The following is a 23,189-nucleotide window of genomic DNA, read 5'->3' as shown; positions in this document are numbered from 1 at the left end:
TGAAGACAAATCTCCCTACGGGACAAATAAATCTAAATCTAAATATGTCAGTTGAAGAAGTATCATAGGTTATCATCAAAGCTAAACAAAGCTATCACACACTTTGCGATCGATCCCGCCGTTCTATGGACACGTGAAATAAAATTCTAACAATCTATATCGTGTTTAACTGAAATATAACAGTTCAATGTTACAGATTAACTTTTCAAACGCAAGATGTGGCTGATAACAGCTTGGCTGGTGCCACGCCGCCATCTGCTGGTTCAGTTGGGTAATAATAACAGGAGAAAAATACACCCCGCTCTGATTGGTGTATTCTCCTGCTTTCGCTGTGCTGCCTTTACATGCTGTTGGAATTATAAGAACTTGTACCTGAACGCGCTTCAAAAAGGACAATCAAATTGGAAATTCAGCTCGATCTTCTACAAGTAGCTCTTTTGTGAGACTTTGGGGTATTTGTTCGGTGACTGTCACAGAACAGCTGCCAATATTTGTTGAATACAGTGTTACATTTCTTTATTATTTTGGCCTTTTCCTTACTAACTGTATGCAGGCTAATTGATTGCTATTTTTTAACTTGCATAGTTGTTGTTTTAAAACGAATTTACGATAACATGCACTTGAATGATGGAAAGTGAGAATGTAACAGCATATTTAAAATTTCAAACCTTCCAACCTGCAGCTTTCCGGGGAACATTTGAAGGCAGCGTCGGTGCCTATCCTTGCACTTCCCCTCCAGCATCCCCCAAACGACACACACAGGAGACAGTGGCGTCCGATGTGTGTGTGTTTGTAGACAGGAGTCATCGGTGGACACCATGACCATTAGAAACACTCTCCGGGATCATGGACAGAGGTATCGACCACGGATGGCTTGTCTAAAGAAGGTAGGCTATCTTCTTCTTCTTCTTCTTCTTCTTCTTCTTTTTTACATCAGATGTGATGATCAAAGCCCTGCTCAGGCGTGTAGACAATACCTGTAGACGTACCTATAGATGTGTCACTTCAAATTAATTCTTCAATGCAATGCTCGGGTTGCAATGATCTGCTGGATTCCCATAATCACTGAATTAGCATTTGCTCTTATACACTGTCAGCCTAGATAAACCACTCTTCCCTACAGGTCCTCAGAGGAATCCCGGTGTATAGATCTATTTATGTTTGTGTAAAGCCCACGGGTAGGCCTACAATTTGCACTACACGATGAGATACTACAGATGACAAATAAGCCATGTTTCAGCTGTGCATTTGAATATGCAAATCTAAAGCCACAAATGACTGAAAAAAAATCATAAGAACCAAGCATTTAGAAAGACACATGACAGAAGTTGACATTGAAGCAACAAACATGTCATCCTGGTTTTTGGTGGGCGCTCCACCTGTCTGTTACACTAAATGTTGGACTGTGTTTTTGTTGGCAACCTTTTCACAGTGATAAGGTCATTCAGTTTAATAAGTGTTAAGCCTGGATCAGTATCAGTGCTTCCATCTACACCAGAGGAGTTAATCCAGGCACTCTGTGTGCTGCACAACAGCAGCCCGGCCATCCTGTGGCCAGAGTGCGGCTTGATTAATCATCTCACATTTCACATGCTATCCACTTCAGGACCCGGATATTCATCACAGCCAAGTGACTTTTGGCATTAGACAACAATGTGCCTGACATCATTGAGACAGGAAAAGGTCTTTCATTAGCAAATGATGTCTGTTGTGCCCAGATGTCCTGCTCTCTGGAGGAACGCTAACTCATTTTCAGGAGAACTTTGTGTTCTGGTCCATGAAAGTCCACTTTGGTCCTGCTCAGTCCGGTGCTCATAGCCTCTCCAGGATGACTTCAAAGCGAAAGCCACTTCAAACGGGCCCGGGGAGTCAGCTAGCTGCATACAAACACTCTCTCTCTGTCTCACACACACACACACAAAACCAAATTAAAGTACGGCGTGATTGCTTGCTTTCCAGTTCACACATGAACTGTGGGATGAACAAAAAACAACTGTTTAGAGAGCAGTGACTCACCGCAAAAAGCCTCCCACACAAGCCAAACAAGAGCCACAAGATCAGCGAGAAGCCCAGGGGGACAATTTCACTCAGAGATTTTCAAATATTTGAGAGGAAATCAGATCCCATTTTCCCCAAATCGTTTATTGAAAAGGGGAAAAAAAGGTTTACGTGGATGTTGTGCATGATGAAGATTCTGATAATGATCACAATCACTGTTGTGTCTGAGGCAGCGGAGCAGATTTTAATCCCTTAAAATCAATCATCTAACCTACAAATTATGTGAGCTGCCTTGGTTTTCACCTTCATTAAAAGGCAACCTGTTGTCAAAGCAACCTGTTGGCATGGTGACCCCTGCCCCCTTCAAGTCACAATCAGTTGTCATGGTAACCTCATCTTTGCCATATTCCTTTGCAGGCAGAAAAGGTGCTGCTAAAGATGCAGGACCCGAAAACAGGAGTCAAGTCGCAGCCTCAGAGACTGGTTATAACAACAATACCACACGCTAATACTGGTAAAGTGGCGAGACACACACGCACGCACACACACAGACACACACACACATATATATATATATATATATATACAGTATATATTACACTGCTGAATGCATGTATACAGTAGTACATATGTGATCAGCAGCTGGCCGAGTGATTGTACCTGCATAGTCTTGCTGCAGGATACCAGAGCTCCAGGCTCAAACTCGAGATCTACAGATTTTACCTCCATGACAACCCCCGACTTCTCCGCGTCGGGGAAAGGGAAAAAAGTAGGAGGTGGAGGAGGATGATTGAGCAGGCGAGAGGAATATAGCAAGTAACAGAAACAAGAAAACAACAGGGAGAAGGCAAGGACGAGGATGAGGATGAGGAAGACGAGAGGGGACCTAGACTTTTATGTCATCCATGGGCTTCGAATCCAGGCAGCTTAAAACAACAACGCTTCTCCTCCTCTCTTCTCTTCTTTCCTTCCTGTCCTTTCCTTGATACTTGCTGTACATCCTCCTCCACACAGCACACTTAGTTCGCTATCGGAGCTGCTTTCGTAAGCTGTGGCAAAGTGATGTACTTATTGTAAGTTGCTTTGGACAAAGCTTCTGCTAAATGACCTCAATGTGAATGTAAATGTAAATGGTGAACATTTTGACCTGTCATCTCCATCTTTCCCCCTCAGGTGAAGACATAATTGCCTGGATAGCAGACAGATTGCAAGTAGACACGCAAGGTGAGAGGTGGGGCAGCTGATGCTATTCCTATAGGTACATAAAACAGAGCGTGATGGTTGATTGTTAAATTCCCCGCTCGACTCTCCGTCTGTCGTCTTCAGAAGCGAGGAGATTTGGTTCCATGCTGGTTGCATTGGGATACATCTACCCTCTACAAGACCACAAACGCTTGGTGATGAAACCAGACGCCTCCCTCTATCGCTTCCAGGTAAACACATCCTCTTTCTTCTTTAGACACTTTTAAAAGTGATTTTAAAGCTGCCTTGTGGAGTTTATAACCACTAAATAACACTACGAACCAATGGTGCAGTTACACCAGAACAACAGTTAGACAACAATAGCTTGCAAAAACACACAAGGAAGTGACAATGCACACACACACACACACACACATATATATATATATATATATATATATATATATATATATATATATATATATATATATATATATATATATATATATATATACAAATCCTTATAAATAAAAGGCTTATGTGTTATATGTAAATTGTATTATTAGGAATGAAAGAAACTGTACACATTTGTTACACTGAAAGAATGAACCCTTTTGTTGAGAAAACTAACTTTTGTCTGTTTAAAATGAAACTGGGAACGTTTTAATTCAAACATGAACTTTCTAAAACGTATTATGTTATTATTATTTTGGTAGAATTATTCTAAGACTACATTATGCACCTTTATGAAATAATTTGACTACATTTAAATATGAATCCAGTTTGTCTCAGCAGCAAAGCCTGACATTTCGATATAATGTGTTACCACATTAGTCAACGTTTGTTGGCTTTAAATACTCAAATCATATTGACTTACGGAAGCTAACGAGGTAGCGACCGTGGTACCGAGATAATAAGACTCAATGCATTTTCCATTGCTGCTTTTCTAGGTGTCAGCACAAAGTAGCTTCTAAGGACATAATTACGGCTACAACGAATGATTATTTTCATTACTGATTAACCTGTTGATCATTTTGTTTGATTAATAGTTTGATTGTTAAGTCTTGTTTGACAGTTTTTCTTGGCGAATGACAAAAAAATGATGAACGAAGCGCTGCCTTTCTAAGGTTTTCAACTAACTTTTTGCACATTTCTGCATTAAAGAGTTTGCTCTCACTCACTATTTTATTTATGATATAAAACCTTATATTTGGTCCGCTTTTTGGTTTCCTTGGCTATAATAATTGAATCCTCCTTTGCTTCTGGTCTATAAAAAACACGATCACAATGACGCTTCTGCCTTTTCGTCCTGTACAGACGCCGTACTTCTGGCCCACACAGCAGTGGCCTGTCGAGGATACAGATTATGGTGAGTGTGACCGGACTAGTACACACAGCTCGAGTCCTGATGATACCCAACACTCACACGTTTCTGTTTCCTTATCCAAGCAATCTACCTGGCCAAAAGAAACATACGCAAGAAAGGAATCCTGGAGGTGCACGAGCAGGTGAGAACCAGACAGAAAGCAAACCGGAGCTATTCACGTTGTCTGCCGGCGTTGACCGAGGCGTTGTTTCATTTCCCCAGGAGCACTACAACCGTCTTCACAAGTGGATGAATCATAAATGGGATTTCATAGTGATGCAAGCTAAAGAACAGTACAGGTGAGAAGCCTAAAGACATCGGTTTTAAAGACCAACAAGAGTGTTAACGATGCTCTGTTTTTGAGTGCCATATTTAGGGCAGCAAAAGAGAGGAAGAAACCGGACCGTGTGGTGTTTGACTGCCAGGAGAGAGCCTACTGGGTGGTGCACAGGCATCCGGTGAGAACACACACACACACACACACACACACACACACACACACACACAGTTATCAGACACACAGGATACAGCTTCATGTATATATCAGCGGATTGCCAGTAGAGAGAGACATCTGAAAATAAATTCCACTGCACCTCTATACTTCCCCGGGTATCTCATTACCTCTACCCATGATGCCTCATTACCATTGCATGTCCAGCCAGAGAAAAAGGGCACAGCTGATTAATATTTCACATCACGTAGGAGAATGCGGTGCGGCAGCATGGCGGGTCTGACTTTTACCTTGAAGGACTTGGGTTGCCCACATTTCATTGGGTTTGTGATAATCCCATTGCCCACTAAAGCTAATATCAACTCAGCCTCAAGGGGAGACACCCCAGTGAATAGGGTAAACCAAGAGTTACCACCAAGAAACCTCCCTAGTTGATTACTAAGATTAAGACTAGAGATACACAAGATAGACAAGATTAAGATTATTTGGCCACTTACATTACACACTGTACACAGACTCATCCTTTATTCTGACAAGTCAAAGCCAGCTTTCTCTCCAAGATAATGTCTTAATCTTGAGACAAACTTATCCTGCTGGTAAATGTGGTTTCAAGTCAACACATGTCTGCTGAAAATGACTTGTATAAACTTGTTGTCTCAAACAGTCGGGCAAAAGTGTGTATAAAACAGCCATCTGCTTTAGTTCATGAGTCCTGTTGTTGTTGTGGTGTGTGTAGCCGGGGACAGTGAGCGCCATGGACTACGGACTGGATCGTTTAATAGATCCTAACGCAGACGAGGTAACAGGTGAGTCTCCGTGTGACCCGTGTGAACATAATTCCTGCCAATCAGCTTATACATATTCAATAAGAGGCTTTAATACACTGATCCAGGTGCAGTAGACAATGCTTTTCCTCCCTCACTGCTGTTTCTATCATTTCACTTTATCTTTCAGCTAAAGCTAAATCTTCTATTTTCTTCTCTTCTCTTCTGCAGGCATTTCCCATGTCTCTCTTTTTTCTCCTGACTTTTAAACTGGTTATGAACACACACACACACACACACACACACACACACACACAACCCCATGTTAGTTTTTGACACAATGCGTGCCCTACAGCCCATTCTTAAAAGTGACCATCACAACGCTTAACCCTTAATGGAACCTCAACTCATGTAACCTAACTCCAACCATTAAAGGGAAACTCCTCCCAGATCTGTTTCCAGGTCTGAGGAAGTGCTACTGCACATATGAAAAAAGGTTGTGTTGCTCCAGATGGAGAAGCCTGAAGTAAATTTGTTGTGATGACACTCGAGTAAGTTCAAAGACTACAAGCTTTTAAAAAAAACAAAAAAACAACAACAACTGGAGGTGTAGAGAGAAGTAAGCTTACCAGACATCTGTAACTGCTTTAACTTAACCCTCAAACCAAATCTTAAAGCTAGGGTTGGTCATGTTGAGAAACTTTTCAAAAATCCTCCAACTGAAAAACACATGAAAGTAGCAAGCAGCACCAGCTCCAAAAGTCGCTAAATCTAGCGAGAACTAAGCTTGGGCGGTAATACGGTAATACGGTATACCACGGGTCTTAAAAATAGCAACGGTATCAGTTTCAATACCGTCATTAAAAAAATGCAATGCACTTATATGAGAGAGAGAGAGAGAGATGGCGAGTCGCGCACCGAGTGACCTGGTCTCAAAGAAGAACACGACTTCTGCAGTTTGGCAGTATTTCGACACGTATGTTCGCCTTCTCCCACTAGTCACTTGAAATGATCCCGTACCTTGGACTTTCCTGATGACTTGCTCAACGTTAATTATCCTGTTTTTAATTTATCCTTTATGTCTCCAAGTTCCATGTTGCACTTTAGCGTAACTCCTTTATTCTTTGATTTAGCTGCACAGAGCGGAACCGTTGTGAATGATGCGTGCGCACTATGTGTAGCGTCTTTTTTTTTTTTTTTTTTTACTTTGTGTAACTTTGTACACATTTCTTACGTAGACCTACTCTGCTTAACATATAACCAATAATATTGAATGTTTATGCCTAGCCTTCTTCTCAGAATAGGGGAAAAGGCTAGGCATAAATGCAATGATAGAAAAAAAAAAACGATCGAACGAACACAAATGGGCCTTTAAACAAGCTTGTTTAAAGGTCCAGCCCGACCCAGCCCGAGGGAAGTGGGGGGAAATTCGGGTCGGGCCGGGTTCGGGTCGGGCTCAGGCAGAGAAGCTAAACTCTAATGAGTTTGGTGACGTCGTCTGAGCCTTACGTCATAATTTTTAATTAGTCACGGTAATCCCGTATACCGGGGTAAAATAGGGAGGTATCAAAATTTGGAGACCGCCCAACTCTAGCGAGAACAAAATGGCCAAGTTGACAGCTCATCCCTACAGGCCACCCCCAATGCCACTCCTTCCAAATGATCAGAATGAATACAGCCAACAGGGCTTCTTAGTATTCGCTGTTGTCAAGCTTGCAGCTTGTGCGACTCATAATGGCCGCGTTTCCCAGATTCGTTAAGAAGCTCTTAAGTGCTAAGATCGTCTTTGGAGCGCTCTTAAGAACGCTGTGAAAGAAGGATGTGTTTCCCAGAGTCGCTCTTAGCCTAAGAAGATCTTTCACTAAGAAGGAAACGTAAGATCGAGCTGACCCACTCTTAACAGCCTTCTTAGCGACGAAATGCTCAGTGATCAAGCCGCGTCAGGGAAATTTATATTCTCCAGTTTTCGAAATAATAAACAAACAATGCTCAATGTTGTAATGCGCTAAAAAAAAAAAAAAAAAAAACGTTTCATTGAATTACACGTTTAAGTTTTCCACACACATCTGCATATATGAGTTTATAGTACTACACATAAAAACACATCAACAACCCTGTGGCATTTCACAGATATCAAGGAAACAGATGTAATTGAACTCAGCTGAACCTCATCCAGAGAGGCTCCACCTGCTACTCTATATAAAGGCGTTGCCAAAGTCCGCGCGTGTGAGAAACCATGGCTGCAATACAGCACATTCTCGCTGCGAACCAACAGCGTCGCCGTGCGCGAAGCCAGACAGTTTATATAAATGCTTACGTGCGTCAGCACTTCTCGCCACTGGACGTGCTGTCAGACCGGGCTGTCCAGACAAAGTACCGGCTGCCCCGTGCGGAGATCCAACGGCTGATCACTTTGGTGTCTCCACACATCCAGAGAGCAACCCGCTGCAACTTTGCCCTCAGCCCTGAGGTGCAGCTCCTGGCTGCGCTGCGTTTTTATGCAGTGGGGAGCTTCCTGGAGGTGGTGGGGGACGGCACCGGCCTCAGCAAGGCATCGGTGTCACGGAGTGTGGCAGCTGTGACACCGATTCTCCTGCGCCATAAAGATGCCCACCACACGGGACGATGTCCGCCAGGTCCACCAAGGGTTCCACGCAGTGGCTGGGATCCCCCGGGTGATCGGTGTGGTGGATGGCACCCTCATTCCATTCTCACATGTGTGTGCCTATATCCACGGGGGTATATATGCGCTAATGGGCTTGATTACTACTTGGATACAGCTGTTGGTACAAACACACACACACACACACACACACACACACACACACACACACACACACACACACACACAATACATGCGTAGCCTAATTGCACCTGTGTGAGGCGACCACGGGGCGCTGTGTGTGACTTATGTGACATTGATTCAGTTTCAGCACCACCGCGGTGGACAGCTCCCACTAAGAGCTTCTTAAGAAGCTTCTTTGGCTTGATCTTAGCCGAACCCTTCTTAAGAGCCTTCTTAAGTCCTTAAGAACGATCGAATCTGGGAAACGCGGCCAATGACTGCTCTGGTTTTTTGCAGCCCTTCAACAGCCACGGTCTCATTTATTTAAGATTTAGTTTCCCCTTTATGCCATAATAAAAACATTTTTGTCCATAACTCATGAATTATTATGTTAGTTATGTCAACTTCACACAAATGTTGAGGATAAAACGATGAAGTGATTTTGGACAGACGTGAGTGTAAATTGTAGCTTTTGATTAATTGATTGCTTTCAGGATCTAATAATTTCAACAAATATAAAAAGACCATATTTTTGGAAGAAGATGACCAACCCTTGCTTTAACCCTAAAAAGCCCTTTTGATGGTGTAAGTAAAAGTTTAAACCTCACAATGGTCCTTAAAAGACAGTAAAAGACCATGAAAGACTATATCAGTCTGTATTGTAACATTTCATATATTTCCTTCCCCAGGCCAGAACGCCTGACTTCTACGAGAGAATTGTGAGTGAGGCGCGGCCTGTTTCACCTAAACTAACAGTTGTATCAACTATTAGTGACGGGTCACATTTTTATAGCTGTTATCTCTCTTCTGCCTCCCCGTAGATGATCTTCACCCAGCAGTCCATCATGAGGCCCAGAGTGAAGTCGTCGGTGTCCATTGGCGCGTAAGCTTAATCCATCACATTCCCCAGTCTGCTCGTATCTGTGACAAACCAGTCACTTTGAATCGGTTGCATCGTGTCACTTACGTCTGAAAATAGCATCTCCACTGACCGACCTGCCACTGCAGGACAGGTGAAAGTCATACAGACAGGATGCCGATACAGTGACTGCAGATCCGGTGACTTGTTATCATGTTATCAGCATGTGACGAGCAATTTGTAAATCAATTAGTATGAAATTGGAGATGAATACACACACAGTGACGATCGTGGATACTTTGTGTAATGTTTCTGCATCTTTATAAGATATTTAACTAAATTGTAGTAAACTCACATAAGGTGGATAAATTATATGGAGTCGAATCTTCGAATATTACAGGTATTCAATTCTTCCTCCCTGTTTTTTTGTAGATTGGTGAAGTACTGCGCCACCTACAACAGCCACGACCCTTTCCTCTCCAAGTGTCTTCCCAGCAACCCCTGGCTCACCGATGATGTCACGTACTGGACCTTGAACATGTCCTAGTGAGTCAGCTGGGGACGACGACATCAACATTTCTATTCTGAGTTATTTAGAAATAACGTGTACGTTATTTGTGTGTGTGACAGTGTGGAAATACCAACTAAAATGCGGGTGGAGAGGTGGACATTCAGCTTCGCAGAACTGCTCTCAGACCCTCGAGGACGAGACGATTTCAGACTCTTTCTGAAGAAGGAATTCAGCGGTACAATGGTGTTTTTGAGATGAAATAAGCAGAACAGCACTTTCCTGCACTTTAGGTTATTTTTTGGTCACACAATGTCAATATTTTAGTTCTATTCTCGACCGTTTTAGGTGAGAACCTGGCGTTCTGGGAGGGCTGCGAAGATCTGAAGTGGGGTGAAGCTGCGACAATAAGAGAGAAAGCCGAGCACATCTACAAGTAATATCGTATTTGATTCTCTGTTCAGAATATATAACTCTTCTCTGAAGGAAGCAACTATTTTGAAAAAACGATTTCAGTGAATTGTCAAGCCATACATTCTCTGGTTACAGTTTCTCCAACATGAGGATTTTTCTCTGTTTTTGTGCAGGACGTTCCTGGCACGTGGCGCACCACGCTGGATCAACATCGACGGAAAGACGATGGAGATCACGGTGAAGAGCCTGAAGCACCCACACAGATACGTCCTGGATGCAGCGCAAACACATATCTACATGCTCATGAAGAAGGTCAGTAAATGCACCAACAAGTGGGGCTTTGAGCACTGTATCATAGTAGTGTTATGGTCCCCCACAGGCTTCTCCTTTCCATCATCTAACAAAGCACTGATTCATGTGTGTGTCTATTCTGCAGGACTCATACGGGCGATACCAGAAATCTCCGGTGTTTAAGGATACGACGAAGAAGGCCATCTGTCCCGAGGAGCACCGTTTCAGGCACGTTAATTACACATTTTTACATTTCATTAACTTTCTCTGGCTGATATTAGTTTCCCTGTTGCTTCCTGAAACGACAACATCCATCACTCTCCAAAACTTAATTTTCTTATCACCCTCTCCATCCCAGTGATGCCCAGTTGGAGCAGAATGCGAAGAAGAGGCGGCCCAGTCTCAGTCCCATCATCCTCCGGCAGATGGAGCGGGAGCAGAGGGCCAAGATGGCTGCGAATGTTGACATTACGCAGGTCATGAGCAAACTCAGCCAGCAGGGCAAGGAGGCGCCCCCTCCTCCTCGTCCTCCACCCCCTAAGAAATGAACATAAACAATGTGATGTTCAGTGATTTTATTGAATTATTTAGTGGACATTTAAATAGATGCTACAGTTTGTTTCTTAATGACAAGGTTTACATTTTAATGCAGTTTTAAAGCTGCCATAGTCAATCCTTTTTAGAATATCAATGGATACAATATCTGTGTTTAATGTGAAATTGATGAGCTTATAGAGAATTACAAACTCACTGCAGTTCTCTTGAACTTTAGGGAGCTTTATTGCATCTTATGGCTACAACCCGCTTTATTTTTTGGTTCATTCTTACAGCGGGTCAACTAAAAATACACTGTACGCTACCTGTTCAGCACCAACCAACAGAAAGACAAAGTTGGAGACTAGCAGCTAAAGAGAAACTTGGTAGAGACCAAAAACCGTGATAGAACGAGATGAATATTGAAGTTACGTTCAGAAACACAACTCCAAATGAAAGCTAGTGTTGCTTTCTAAATAAGCAACTTGTTTGCTAACAAGTTGGTCATAGCAACATAAAAAGGTGTCAATGTCGTGTTCGGCATGTTCCCGTCGTGCCATAAGGAGGCGAGAGACAGACACATCCATGCAAATATCCAAGAATCACATCACTCTATTTTCAATGTTACGTTTATTGGAAAGAAAACTCTTAATTTGTGGTTGTTTTCGGCATCAAAATGCCACAAAAATAGATCTTCATTTTCCAACCCGGCCCTGCAAACCGCCAGCACGCTGATGTGTTTTCTCAGTGCTGCAGAGAGTTGATTTCATAAAAAAAAAGGAAATGCAGTTATTGGGAATGGTTTATGTGCAATACTGAATGTTGAAGCCAGTGTTAAAATGCTCATACACTGTAGTCACGACTGACTAACAAAGACAGCCTTGTTGGGACGTCTGTCACCATGTGTCACATTTCTGTCCATGAAAGCTGCGACTGTTGTCTGTCATGTGGGGTTTCCCATAATGCACTGTGTTATGTCAATCTTCACCCATATGGTCGTCTGCATTTTACTGTATGTTTTATTTTTCATCAGTCATGAGCCAATAAAACCATCACAATCCACCTCATTTTGTCTGTTTGTCATTCATTCACTGTTTGATCGTCATGTTCATTGAAGCCTAATATGCGTTATGAGTATGTTTCTAATACACCATTGCTTATAAAATCGCTCTGTCGTTGAACTAAGTACAACATTAGAAATTAAATGAAAGTGCTGAATGTCCAAACTGCATGTCTTTTCTTTTCTATCTGACTTGTGTCTGTTGCCCTTTCACAGTTGTGCCGCTTCACCACCCCCGTGCCCCACCTCGCCGTCTACTCTGGCCTGACTGACTTCCCCGCCGCCAACGCCAACGCCTCGCCCTCCCTCCCCTTCCTGGCCCACACCCCGGCCTGTCCGTCCCCCATCAGCGTGGCTTTGGACAGCATCTCGGCCTCTGAGCGGCGGCTGGAGGCCGGTGAAGGGGAAGGGGAGGGGAACCCTGGTGCTCAAGCCCCGGCAGGTGGATATGGGTCCAAGTCCCGCGTGGCTCTGTCCCTGCGTCGTCTGCTGAAGCGCGGCTGCACCTCCGCCTCCATGTTCGCCAGCTTGTCGCCCAAATGCCACGCAGGTGTCGGGATGAGCAGTCGCATTCAGCCAATCAGCCCGGATCAACCTAGTCAGGCTCCACCTAGACGGATTGGCAAGTGAGTTTCGGTCCTCTTGCTGACTGTGCAGTCTTTAAATGTGACGATCTGATTGAGAGTGAAACATTAGGCGCGTTTCCAATCTTTTTTAAAAATGTTTTAACTTTATTAATAATTATTATACATATCAAAAACTGTCGAGCCAGGGGAAGAGAGAAAATAAATAAAGGTATAAATATACAAAGAGAGAGAAAGAGGAAAAAACAAACATATTAATTAAATAAAAACTTATGCAAAATAGAGTTTGTTTTTAAAACCTTTGGTAATTGAAGTCCATTGATGTCGGTGCTGTATTATAAGTTCCTGCAAAAAAAGTGTAAAATTTGGTTTGCTGTTAGTCCATTTCTTTTTATGTATGTGAAATTTACCTAAATATAAAACAAGAAACAAGAAACAAAAAATAAAATCATTTTCCATTTTGTTATCCATCCATCCATTTTCTACCGCTTATCCTGTATTCAGGGCCAGGGGGGGCTGGAGCCGATCCCAGCTCCATTTTGTTATTTTCAAAGTAAAACAAAATGTCCTTTTCATGTAGTTCTAGTGAATGTCCAGTTTTGTTTTTAATAAACTTTTGTACATTTAACAAAAACATTTGACAATATAAACAATGAAAAAATAAACGTGTTATAGATTCATCAAACAAACCACAGAAATCACATGAATACTTAATATTAAGTTTAAATCTTTCTAATGTTTTTTTTGCTGGATATATTTTATGTATAATTTTGTAAGAGACTTCCTTGTTATTCAGACAAAATGTATTACTAATCAACCACATTTTTTTCCAATTCACATCTTTATAAAGAGATTTCCAAAAAAAAAAATAGCAGAAGGAATAGGTACATTTATCAAAAGGTTCCTGATGTATTTATTTGTACATTTGTGAGTTGTGATATCAACATTCCCCAGAAAAATATTGTTTATAGGAGCTGTCCTATAATGATCAGTTGTATAACCAAAAAGAAGTTGCAACACATTCCTGGGGATAGCATTAAAGATTACATCATATTCTTTTGACGTAACTTCTATGCTAAATTTAGAAATAAATTCTTCATAAAGTAATAACTGACCATCAGTTTTCATGAGTTGTTAAACTAAAAAAATACCATTATTTATCCAGTTTTTGTTATACAAAGATCTTTTTTTATATTGAATACTCCTGTTGTTCCAAATGTAATAGTTTGTAGGTGAAAAACTGTGTTTGTACAGCATGTTCCAAGCCAGCAAGGCTTGCTTGTGAAAATTAGCTAACTTCACAGGTAATTTATCAGGGTTATAATCACATTTTAGCAAGAATTTGAGACCTCCAATTGAATTAAAAATGAATTTAGGGAAAGCATTCCAAATATTATCATCTTCATTAATTCATTTTGTTAGCCATTTAATTTTAAAAGTATTATTTAATGTTTCAAAACATAGGACTTCCAGGCCTCCATTTTGTGCGTTTCCAATCATGCATGCGCATGCATTTGCCTCGCAAAACCAGGCATTCTGGGATAAAAACGTCAGAAATGCTGGTGACTCCCTTAACTTCCCTTTGCGACATGTCACATGGCTTTAAAAACATGCGGGATCTCCAGGGTACCTCCCTCCGCATGCTTTTCTCTGCAGATGGTCTCAAATAAGTGCGGACATAAGACACTCCCCTCAACGTTGCCCTAGTTGGTTAGAATTACCACATGGTATTTCCCACATGAGAAAATTCCTCAGCCTCCATCAACAAGGGGAGTTCAAATGCCTCGGCTCGAATTCGTCAGCGACGAAGAAAGCCAGCGCCACTGGGTAGACCATATTCTTTGTGCAAAGTCCGTGAAGTTTCCCCTGGCTCGACAGTTTTTGTTATGTATATAATTATTAATAATAATAATAATAATAATAATAATAATAATAATAATAATAATGGAAAAAAAAGTCCGTGAAGTGCACCCACTTGACGTGGTGGGAACTTGACGTGTTTATGACGAGTTCCGGCGGATCCTCTCAAGTCTCGTGCATGCATAGGCGCAAATGCATGCGATCCGAAACGCAGCCATTCTCCTACTGGCTGCGTTTCGGACACAGCTGCACTTCACAGACTTTTTTTATTTTATATTTTTCAAAACTTTATTAATTTACCAAAGACTTACATGTGACTAAATCCTACTGATAAATGTAGCCTTACGAAAACATTAAAATGTAGCACAGTTGTAGTTACAGAGGCAATATGTCCTTGAACGTGAGTTGAACATGCTGAATGCAGCTTTTAATGTCTTAAACCATGAACAAACATGCTAGCATAGTATTGAAGACTGCACATTTTGTCATACTTTAAGTATAGATAACACAACCAAATCAAATTATAATCTTAATTTGAGCATAAAGATTTTACATTACAGTAGAAAAGTCTCCAAAGTTTGATATTGAATAACAGTTTGTCTCTTTGCTTGACCGGATGTTTGCCATTACTATGGCAACAAGTGAACGCTACGGCTACTGTCGATGTCAAATCCCCTATTCTGACATTCTGCGGTCTGTTTGAGAGAAAGTCCAGGATCCATGAGCAGAGTGAGGTAGCAGGACCAAGGTGAGTTAGTTTGTGAACCAGTTTATGGGGGATTATGGTATTGAAGGCAGAGCTGAAGTCCACGAAGAGCATCCTAACATTTGTGTTAGGTTGCTCCAGGTGGGACAGGGCTGTGTGGAGCGCGATGGAGACAGCGTCCTCCTTGGATCTGTTTGCCTTATATGCAAACTGGTGGCTGTCTAGGTCCACAGGTATGCGGCCTCTGATGTGTGCCAATATCATCTGCTCAAAACACTTCATAATTAGTAGTCATTGAGGCAGGTAATGGAAGATTTTTTGGGGATAGGGACGATGGTAATGGTCTTAAGGCAGGTGGGAACTGTGGCCTGTTGCAGGGAGAGGTTAAAGATGTCTGTAAAAACTCCTGCTAACTGATCAGCACATGACCCGAGTACACGGCCTGACATCCCCTCAGGGCCAGTAGCCTTACTGATGTCAATCCGTCTCAAGGCGGCCCTCACCTGGTGGAGCTGAAGAATGATTGTCTGCTCCTCCATTGGAAGCAGCTGCAGCTGTACCTTTTCCCGAGGGGTTACTAATTTCTGATTTCTACAGATATTTATGAACAAATATAAATAAATATGAATGTGGTCGCAAACTACAGATAGCCTACAGATCACGTCTAACAGGATGTAACTTTTTCTATGACTTCTTGTCAAATCTTCGAAAGCCGATGGAAACTGTCAGACTGCAGCGCAGCTTTTAGGCTCCGCCTCCTGCTGCTCCGCCTCCACCCTTAGAGGACAAAAATATCCGTGTCAAAAAAGTGCTATAAAATCATTAAATATTAACATTTCTTTAGTCAATTTTGTTAATTAGCATCAGTCCTGATCATAACTATTAAATATTCATTCATTTCTCAGGGTTTTTAACCCTTAAAATGCCAGTTTCTATACATAATGTCACTATTTGTTTTATGAAAGAAAAACATACAAAACATTAATTATTTTCCATATACTCAATGCAAACTGGTCACAGAATCACAGTCTGGAATATGTCAATGATTAGCAAAAATATTGATTTTGATGCATTATTAGTTTTTGTGTAGTGTCAGATTAAAAAAACTCAAAATGTCAGTGTCAAAAAAGTGCCATAAAATCCTTATTTTTTTCCATCCATCCATCCATTGTCTACCGCTTATCCTGTATTCAGGGTCGCGGGGGGGCTGGAGCCAATCCCAGCTGTCCCTTTTTTTTTGTTGCAATTTTTTTCAAGCTTTTTTTTAAATTTCAACCCTTCAAAGACACAAGTGAATAATAATAATAATAATAATAATAATAATAATAATAATAATAATAATAATAATAATAATAATAATAATAATAATTAAAACTGCGAGCAGTATCGTGACGGGCCCGAGCTTATATGCGGTCGTGGAGTGCCTGCGGTCACAGGGCAGTGTCGTGGACGCTGCCCTTGGCGCGGCCGCCTCTCCAGGCGCAAGTCGAGACACAAGCGATGGACACCGAAAGGCATCCGTCTGTCACGTGCGGTCGTGGAGTGCCTGCATTCACACGCGTAGCAGCCGCCTACCTGTGCAGCAGCCACCTCCTCGTGGCGTGAGTTTAGACACAAGCGATTGACATTTAAAGCCATCTGTCTGTCACATACACACATGTTCATGCCTTCCTGACATCTCTCCTCCTCCCCCTAGTGTGACCTCTCCTCCTCTCCCTGTGTCCTCCTTGCAAGCTGAAATGAGAGGAATTAGTTGTAAAAAAAATCAGGTGTGGCTTTAACTTGGAAAAAGTGACTAAATCAATGACATTTCCTGTCACCAGTAGGTGGCGCTCTGATAGAGTGAATGTCAAAGTGCAGATGTGTTCAGGAAGGAACTCTAATCAAGTGTGCAAAGTTTGGAGCAGATCAGAGAACAAACACTGAAGTTACAATAGTTTGGATGTTAATGACAGAGTTCAGCTGACAGCTGTATGAGATGCATGTAAAATGTGCATCTCTCCTCCTCTCTGTGTCCAGGCTGAAATGAGAGGAATTAGTTATAAAAAAAATCAGGTGTGGCTTTAACTTGGAAAAATTCACAAAATCAATGACATTTCCTGTGGCCAGTAGGTGGCGCTTTCCTGTGGCCAGTAGGTGGTGCTCTGACTGTGAGTGAATATCAAAGTGCAGATGTGTTCAGGAAGGAACTCTAATCAAGTGTGCAAAGTTTGGAGCAGATCTGAGAAGAAACACTGAAGTTTTAATAGTTTGGATGTTAATGACAGAGTTCAGCTGACAGCAGTGTGAGATGCATGTAAAGTGTGCCATCTCTCCTCCTCCCTTTGTGTCCAGGCTGTAATGAGAGGAATTTAAAAAAAGGAATTAAAAGTGGCATAGCTGTTGATCTGGTGTGAGGCAGATTGAGCTGCATGTGAGATTCACAGTTCCCCATGTGTCACTGATAGATCTCTGACTCCATCTGGTGGTCGCTGTGCGCCTGTGTCTCTCCCCTCTATGCTCCCCGAGTGAAGATTGAGTGAAAACCTGGCTGATTTACACACTTGGCTAAAAACATTTCTTTTACCTACTTTATCATGACTTGAGGCGGTGGGTCCAAGAGGCTTTTTTGTACAGCTCCACTTGGGCTATCTAGGAAAAAATGTTTCATGCGTGTACGCCTTACCTAAAGGGGGGGCTGTTGCTCAGAAGATGGGCATAAAATCGGTCACATTTCATTTTGCCATTAGGTGGCGCTCTACCTGTCAGTTAAAATTGCAGTGCAGTTGTGTTCAGGACGTGATTGTTAACAAGCATGAATATTTTGGAGCAGATCGGAGAAGAAACGGTGAAGTTATAACAGCTTTAATGCCTATGGCGAAAGTTAAAAATAGTAGCGCAGTCAAGGCGTCGCCGTGGCCACGCCCCTAAATATTCTGGACATCTTTGGCATACTTTTTGTCCGTAAGGCCTTTCCAACAACATATCCAATTTTGGTATTGATCGGATCAACGGTATAATCAGTTTTTGATTTAGCGTGACCCCTGTGAAAGGGCAAAAACAGCCAAAAACAGGCATAACTGGCAATATTTGGGATTTTTTGGAAGTGGCAAATATGACTCCATTTAGATGAAACTTGACAGACATGTTCTTTCAAGCGATGTCAACATAGGTTTCTAGTTTCGTAATTTTAGGGGCAAAGGTTATAGAGTTATGCTAATTGCATTTTGGTAGCCACACCCTCTAATGTTCATTGGCCGATATCTCCTGATTAAATGCATATTTTCAAAACCTTTTCGGACCACCCCCTCAGCTAGGTCTAAAGAGTATGCGTACCAAATTCGGTAGGCGGACTTTGGTACTCCAAGAGGATTTTTTGTAGAGGACACTTGTTTGCACATGTGTGCAAAGTTTCATGTCAATTGGAGTTACGGTGCGGCGGGGCTGGCGATTCTCCACTCTAGGTGGCGCTAGCGAGCAACTTTTTCGTGGGTGAATGCGAAGACGCCAAATTCTCAAATTTTTCGCCAGGCCCTATAGACACTCCAATTTGCGTTAGTTTTTTTTCAGGCGAAGACCCCCAAAACGCAGGTCGAACTCGTGAAAGAATAATAAGAAAAAACATTCGAATAACAATAGGGCTTCGCAGCCCGACGTTGTCGGCGCTCGGGCCCTAATAATAATAAACTTTATTTATATAGCACCTTTCAAAAACAAGTTACAAGGTGCTGTACAATAACAACAGAAATAAAACAGGTCAAATGCAATTTCCTGGCAACAACATAATAAAACCACCTGAGAAATAAAATTGGACTTAAAATTACAAAATCACCCACCCACAACAAAGTAATCATACAATAATGATAAAACAAAATTAAAACAAAATTAAGAGAAGGCTAATCGATAAAAGTGAGTTTTAAGAAGAGATTTAAAAGAAGCCACTGAGCTCGCCTGCCTGAGATCGCCGGGCAGGCGAGCTCAGTGGCTTCTTTTAAATCTCTTCTTAAAACTGACAAATAACTCCAGGAGAACCACTTGCTCTGGTTCATAGGGTCATGCAATGTACACCCTTACAAAGACGCACACATCCTCACCACACACCCTCACACATGCGTGCGCACACACACACACACACACACACACACACACACACACACACACACACACACACACACACACACACACACACACACACTCTCTGACATCTTTTAAAATCAACATACACATCATCTGAGTTGAATACATTTGCTCAAATGTCTGCCAGTGCTCAAAAACACATGGAGGAACTCAGGAATATTGCATGTGTTTTCCCTGTATCCCAAAAATGGGAAAATGGCTCGATCTGTTGGAAAACAGTAAAAACTACGATTTTGAAGTCTTGACTTCAGAATGAAAGCCTAAAAAGAGAGATTGCATGAGTTTATGCTATATGTATAATGTAATGGCAGTGGGATCAAACATAGTTTTTCCTGGTTTCAGTGGGATATTGTTCTCCTAAATTGCTGAGTCTGATTTGTGTTTACAAATCTAAAACTGCATAAAAATAATACTCATATACACCACTCTCTTACATCCATATCTACACACCCACATCATTTTTGTTGCATACGTATTCCACTGGCCTGCTATGATCTGTAATACAACAGACAGTGAATCTTTGGAAAAAGATGGAATTTCCTCTGTGTTCCCAAAATAGGAAAATGGCTTTATCTGGTGGAAAAAACTAAAAACTACAATTCTACAGCACAAAGTCCAGAATGACCAAAAAAAAAAAAAAAAAAAATCAAGACTGTATGCTGCAATGGCCCTGGGGTCAAAAATGACAGTTTTGTCTCTAAGGGTCACAGTGTAACAAAAGTGTGTACACAGTGTATTATAGACATAGAATAGAAGGTTGATGGCCCAAGGGTCCCTAAGGGTTAAATATATTATATATGAATATTGAAGTAAACTGAATATTGGATAAAGCCAGGATCAACATCCTTGCTTTGTTTTGTTGACTTATTAGAGCCAAAGGTTTTTACAGAGAGAATTGGGGATTTCTCTTTGTATCACGCCATAAATTAGAAAATACAGCCATAAAATATAAATTGTTCTTTAAAATCGGGCTGGGAATTAAATATATGTAAAATTCCAAAATGACATTTTTCAAGATAAAAAATAGATATCACTATTGAACGTCTTCAGTTGATTATTTCCATTCAGAGAATGAGACATTATCTAATGCTAACATTTGGTGAATTTAGTTGAAATCTACAGACACCAGTGGATAGAAATAAATACCTAAATCTGTAGTTTGGATGTTGTCTTTCCACTCGTAGTTGGACAGGAGGGAAACAAAATAACCCAAAAAACCCACTTTCATCCACTTTGTGTAAAGAGGATTACGGATACTGCACAGTTTATCTGATGTGAATGTAAACACCCTTATATTGTAGCTTTTCACTTTAAGTTCATAACCTAATTTTTAACACTTCAAACCCAATATGTGTAGAGCTCATACTTCCTGCATGCACTTTATTCTAACAGAATATGGAAGTGAGACATGTTTCCTTTCTGCCACCCTCCGCAGTTTCTTCCAGATTAAAGTGGATATTCCTCCTGAGTGCCGTATCTACCCCATAGAGTCTGAGGACGAGGAGGAGGAGAACAGGGCCGCCTCCAGGGGAGGAAGAGTGGAAGCTAAAGAGATCATCTGCCCCTGGGAGAGCCTCACTCCACAGAACGGGATGGACTAATCGGCTGCATAACCGCGGGTTTAAAAGCTGGCACATTCCCCCCACTTGAGTTTCTCATACAGAGCACACAAGGGGTAAAATCCCTGTGTAAATGTGGTCACCATGAAGTTCACAAACTACACACAACATAAATGCCACACAACATGACAAAATCAGGGACTCTGACTAGACTGAGCATCAACTTGCTGCATCCAAGCTATAACTCCTAAAAGGAAACCTCCAACAAACACTGCCCAGCCCCGGTTTCATTTCTGCAGCAGCGTAATCTTCTTCTGCACCATCCATGCTCGCTAGTTTTCAAAACCAAAACACAATTTTTCCAAAAATATGGAGAAGAAGGCTGTAAAAGCTTTTTTTGTTGTTGTTGTTTTATTTTATATCTTTGTTTTTGGCAGTTTTTAAATCTTCACACAAGCAGAAATATACACTACTCACAAAAAGTTAGGGATATTCGGCTTTCAGGTGAAATTTCAGGATGAACCTAAAATGCACTATAACCTTTACAGATGAACTTAAGTTGACCTTTTTCAGTGTTTCAGTACTTTTTACACAACTTGCTGTTCTCTAACATGGAGCTGAACGGCAAAATTCACAACAGGTGTTTGATCCTTGAATCAATCAATCAATGTCCTGGTTCAATAAGAATTGGTATTTAAACAGTCCTCTTCATGATGCTGTTCAGATGTTGACATCATGAGACCAAGACGAAACCTAACAAGTGATCAGCAGGACCTCGCCATTCAAACACGAGTTGTATCCAGTTTCAGAGGTAATGGCAGAGTGTCCAAAGGTTTTATTGCATTTATACGAAGGTCAAAAAAGCAGGAAAGCAGGCAGATAAGGCAGACAAAAGAAATGGGCGGGGTAGCTCAGTGGATTGAGGTGATTGCAGGGCAGATGGAGTCAGTACCTACAATGACAGGTGAGTTAATGGTTAAGCAGATGAATACAGGGCAAATAACATATAAATAAACTGACAAATGTTTACATAAATGCTGCACGGTGGTGTAGTGGGTAGCACTCTCGCCTCACAGCAAGAGGGTCCCGGGTCGGCCTGGGTTCCTTCTGTGTGGAGTTTGCATGTTCTCCCTGTGTAAGCGTGGGTTCTCTCCGGGTTCTCCGGCTTCCTCCCACAGTCCAAAGACATGCAGGATGGGGATAGGTTAATTGATGACTCTAAATTGCCCGTAGGTGTGAATGTGAGTGTGAATGGTTGTTTGTCTCTGTATGTTAGCCCTGTGATAGACTGGCGACCTGTCCAGGGTGTACCCTGCCTTCGCCCAATGACAGCTGGGATCGGCTCCAGCCCCCCTGCGACCCTGAATACAGGATAAGCGGTAGACAATGGATGGATGGATGGATGTTTACATCCTAGAGAGTGATACATATGTAAGACCATTTCCACCACTGAAACTGTCTCAAACAATGACTTGGTATCTCAAAATAATGACTACACTAACTCATTATTTTGAGATACTAAGTCAATATTTTGAGAAATGTTCTTTTTCCTGACAGTGGCGGGAATGAGCTTCCATAGTTGCCAAAGTAAACAGACACATTTGGACTCTGCCTGTGCACATGCCTACTATAAAATATAATGTGTTTATATATTTATTGAACAATGATCAGAAGTAAAGACATGTTCTTGTACTGCTGAATAGAATTAGATGCCTCGTACACAAATTTACTTACTTCTACACATTCTGTGAAAATGACTGTGAATAGATGCAATTTAGGTAAAACAACAAGAGCACATGAACAGCCCGTCTGCATGTTGCTGTTGTTTCGCAGTTCCAACAGTGGTGGAAAGGTACAATGTGAATTAACTGTCCAAATGTATTCTCTTTACCGTGTTTACAAGAGGCAAGAATGTGGAAAATACCTTCAAATTTGTTGTGTTTCATTTGTTGTACATTCCATGGCTTTAGTCAAGTGCCTCAATAAATGACTGTCTTAACAAAAAACAAAGACTCTTCACTATTCATATTATCACACTCCATCACACTTATAGTATAATTTCCTGTTAGTATGTCGGCTCTAAGACCACGTCATTAAAGAAGGGTTTTATACAGAACAAATGTTGAAACAGTTTTAACTTGGCAGCAAAAGA

General features: G+C 41.5%; 1 protein-coding gene across 1 annotated transcript; it reads left to right on the top strand.

Annotated features, from left to right (window-relative positions):
- Positions 1–724: 724 nt before the first annotated feature.
- On the top strand, positions 725–21,490 carry LOC311008435 (regulator of G-protein signaling 9-like). The gene is made up of 19 exons (XM_084002125.1): positions 725–887; positions 2,416–2,512; positions 3,172–3,222; positions 3,325–3,431; positions 4,498–4,549; positions 4,630–4,688; positions 4,769–4,845; positions 4,923–5,004; positions 5,734–5,796; positions 9,236–9,265; positions 9,368–9,429; positions 9,838–9,951; positions 10,036–10,151; positions 10,262–10,349; positions 10,501–10,639; positions 10,764–10,846; positions 10,977–11,094; positions 12,429–12,838; positions 20,914–21,490. The coding sequence occupies exons 1-19, from the start codon at positions 819–821 to the stop codon at positions 21,077–21,079; spliced, it is 1,983 nt and encodes a 660-aa protein (XP_083858251.1). The 5' UTR covers positions 725–818; the 3' UTR covers positions 21,080–21,490.
- Positions 21,491–23,189: the final 1,699 nt, after the last annotated feature.

The sequence above is a fragment of the Eutrigla gurnardus genome (assembly GCF_963514095.1).
Source record: "Eutrigla gurnardus genome assembly, chromosome: 22".
NCBI classification, from domain to species: Eukaryota; Metazoa; Chordata; class Actinopteri; order Perciformes; family Triglidae; genus Eutrigla; species Eutrigla gurnardus.
This window is presented reverse-complemented; position numbering and strand designations above follow the sequence as displayed.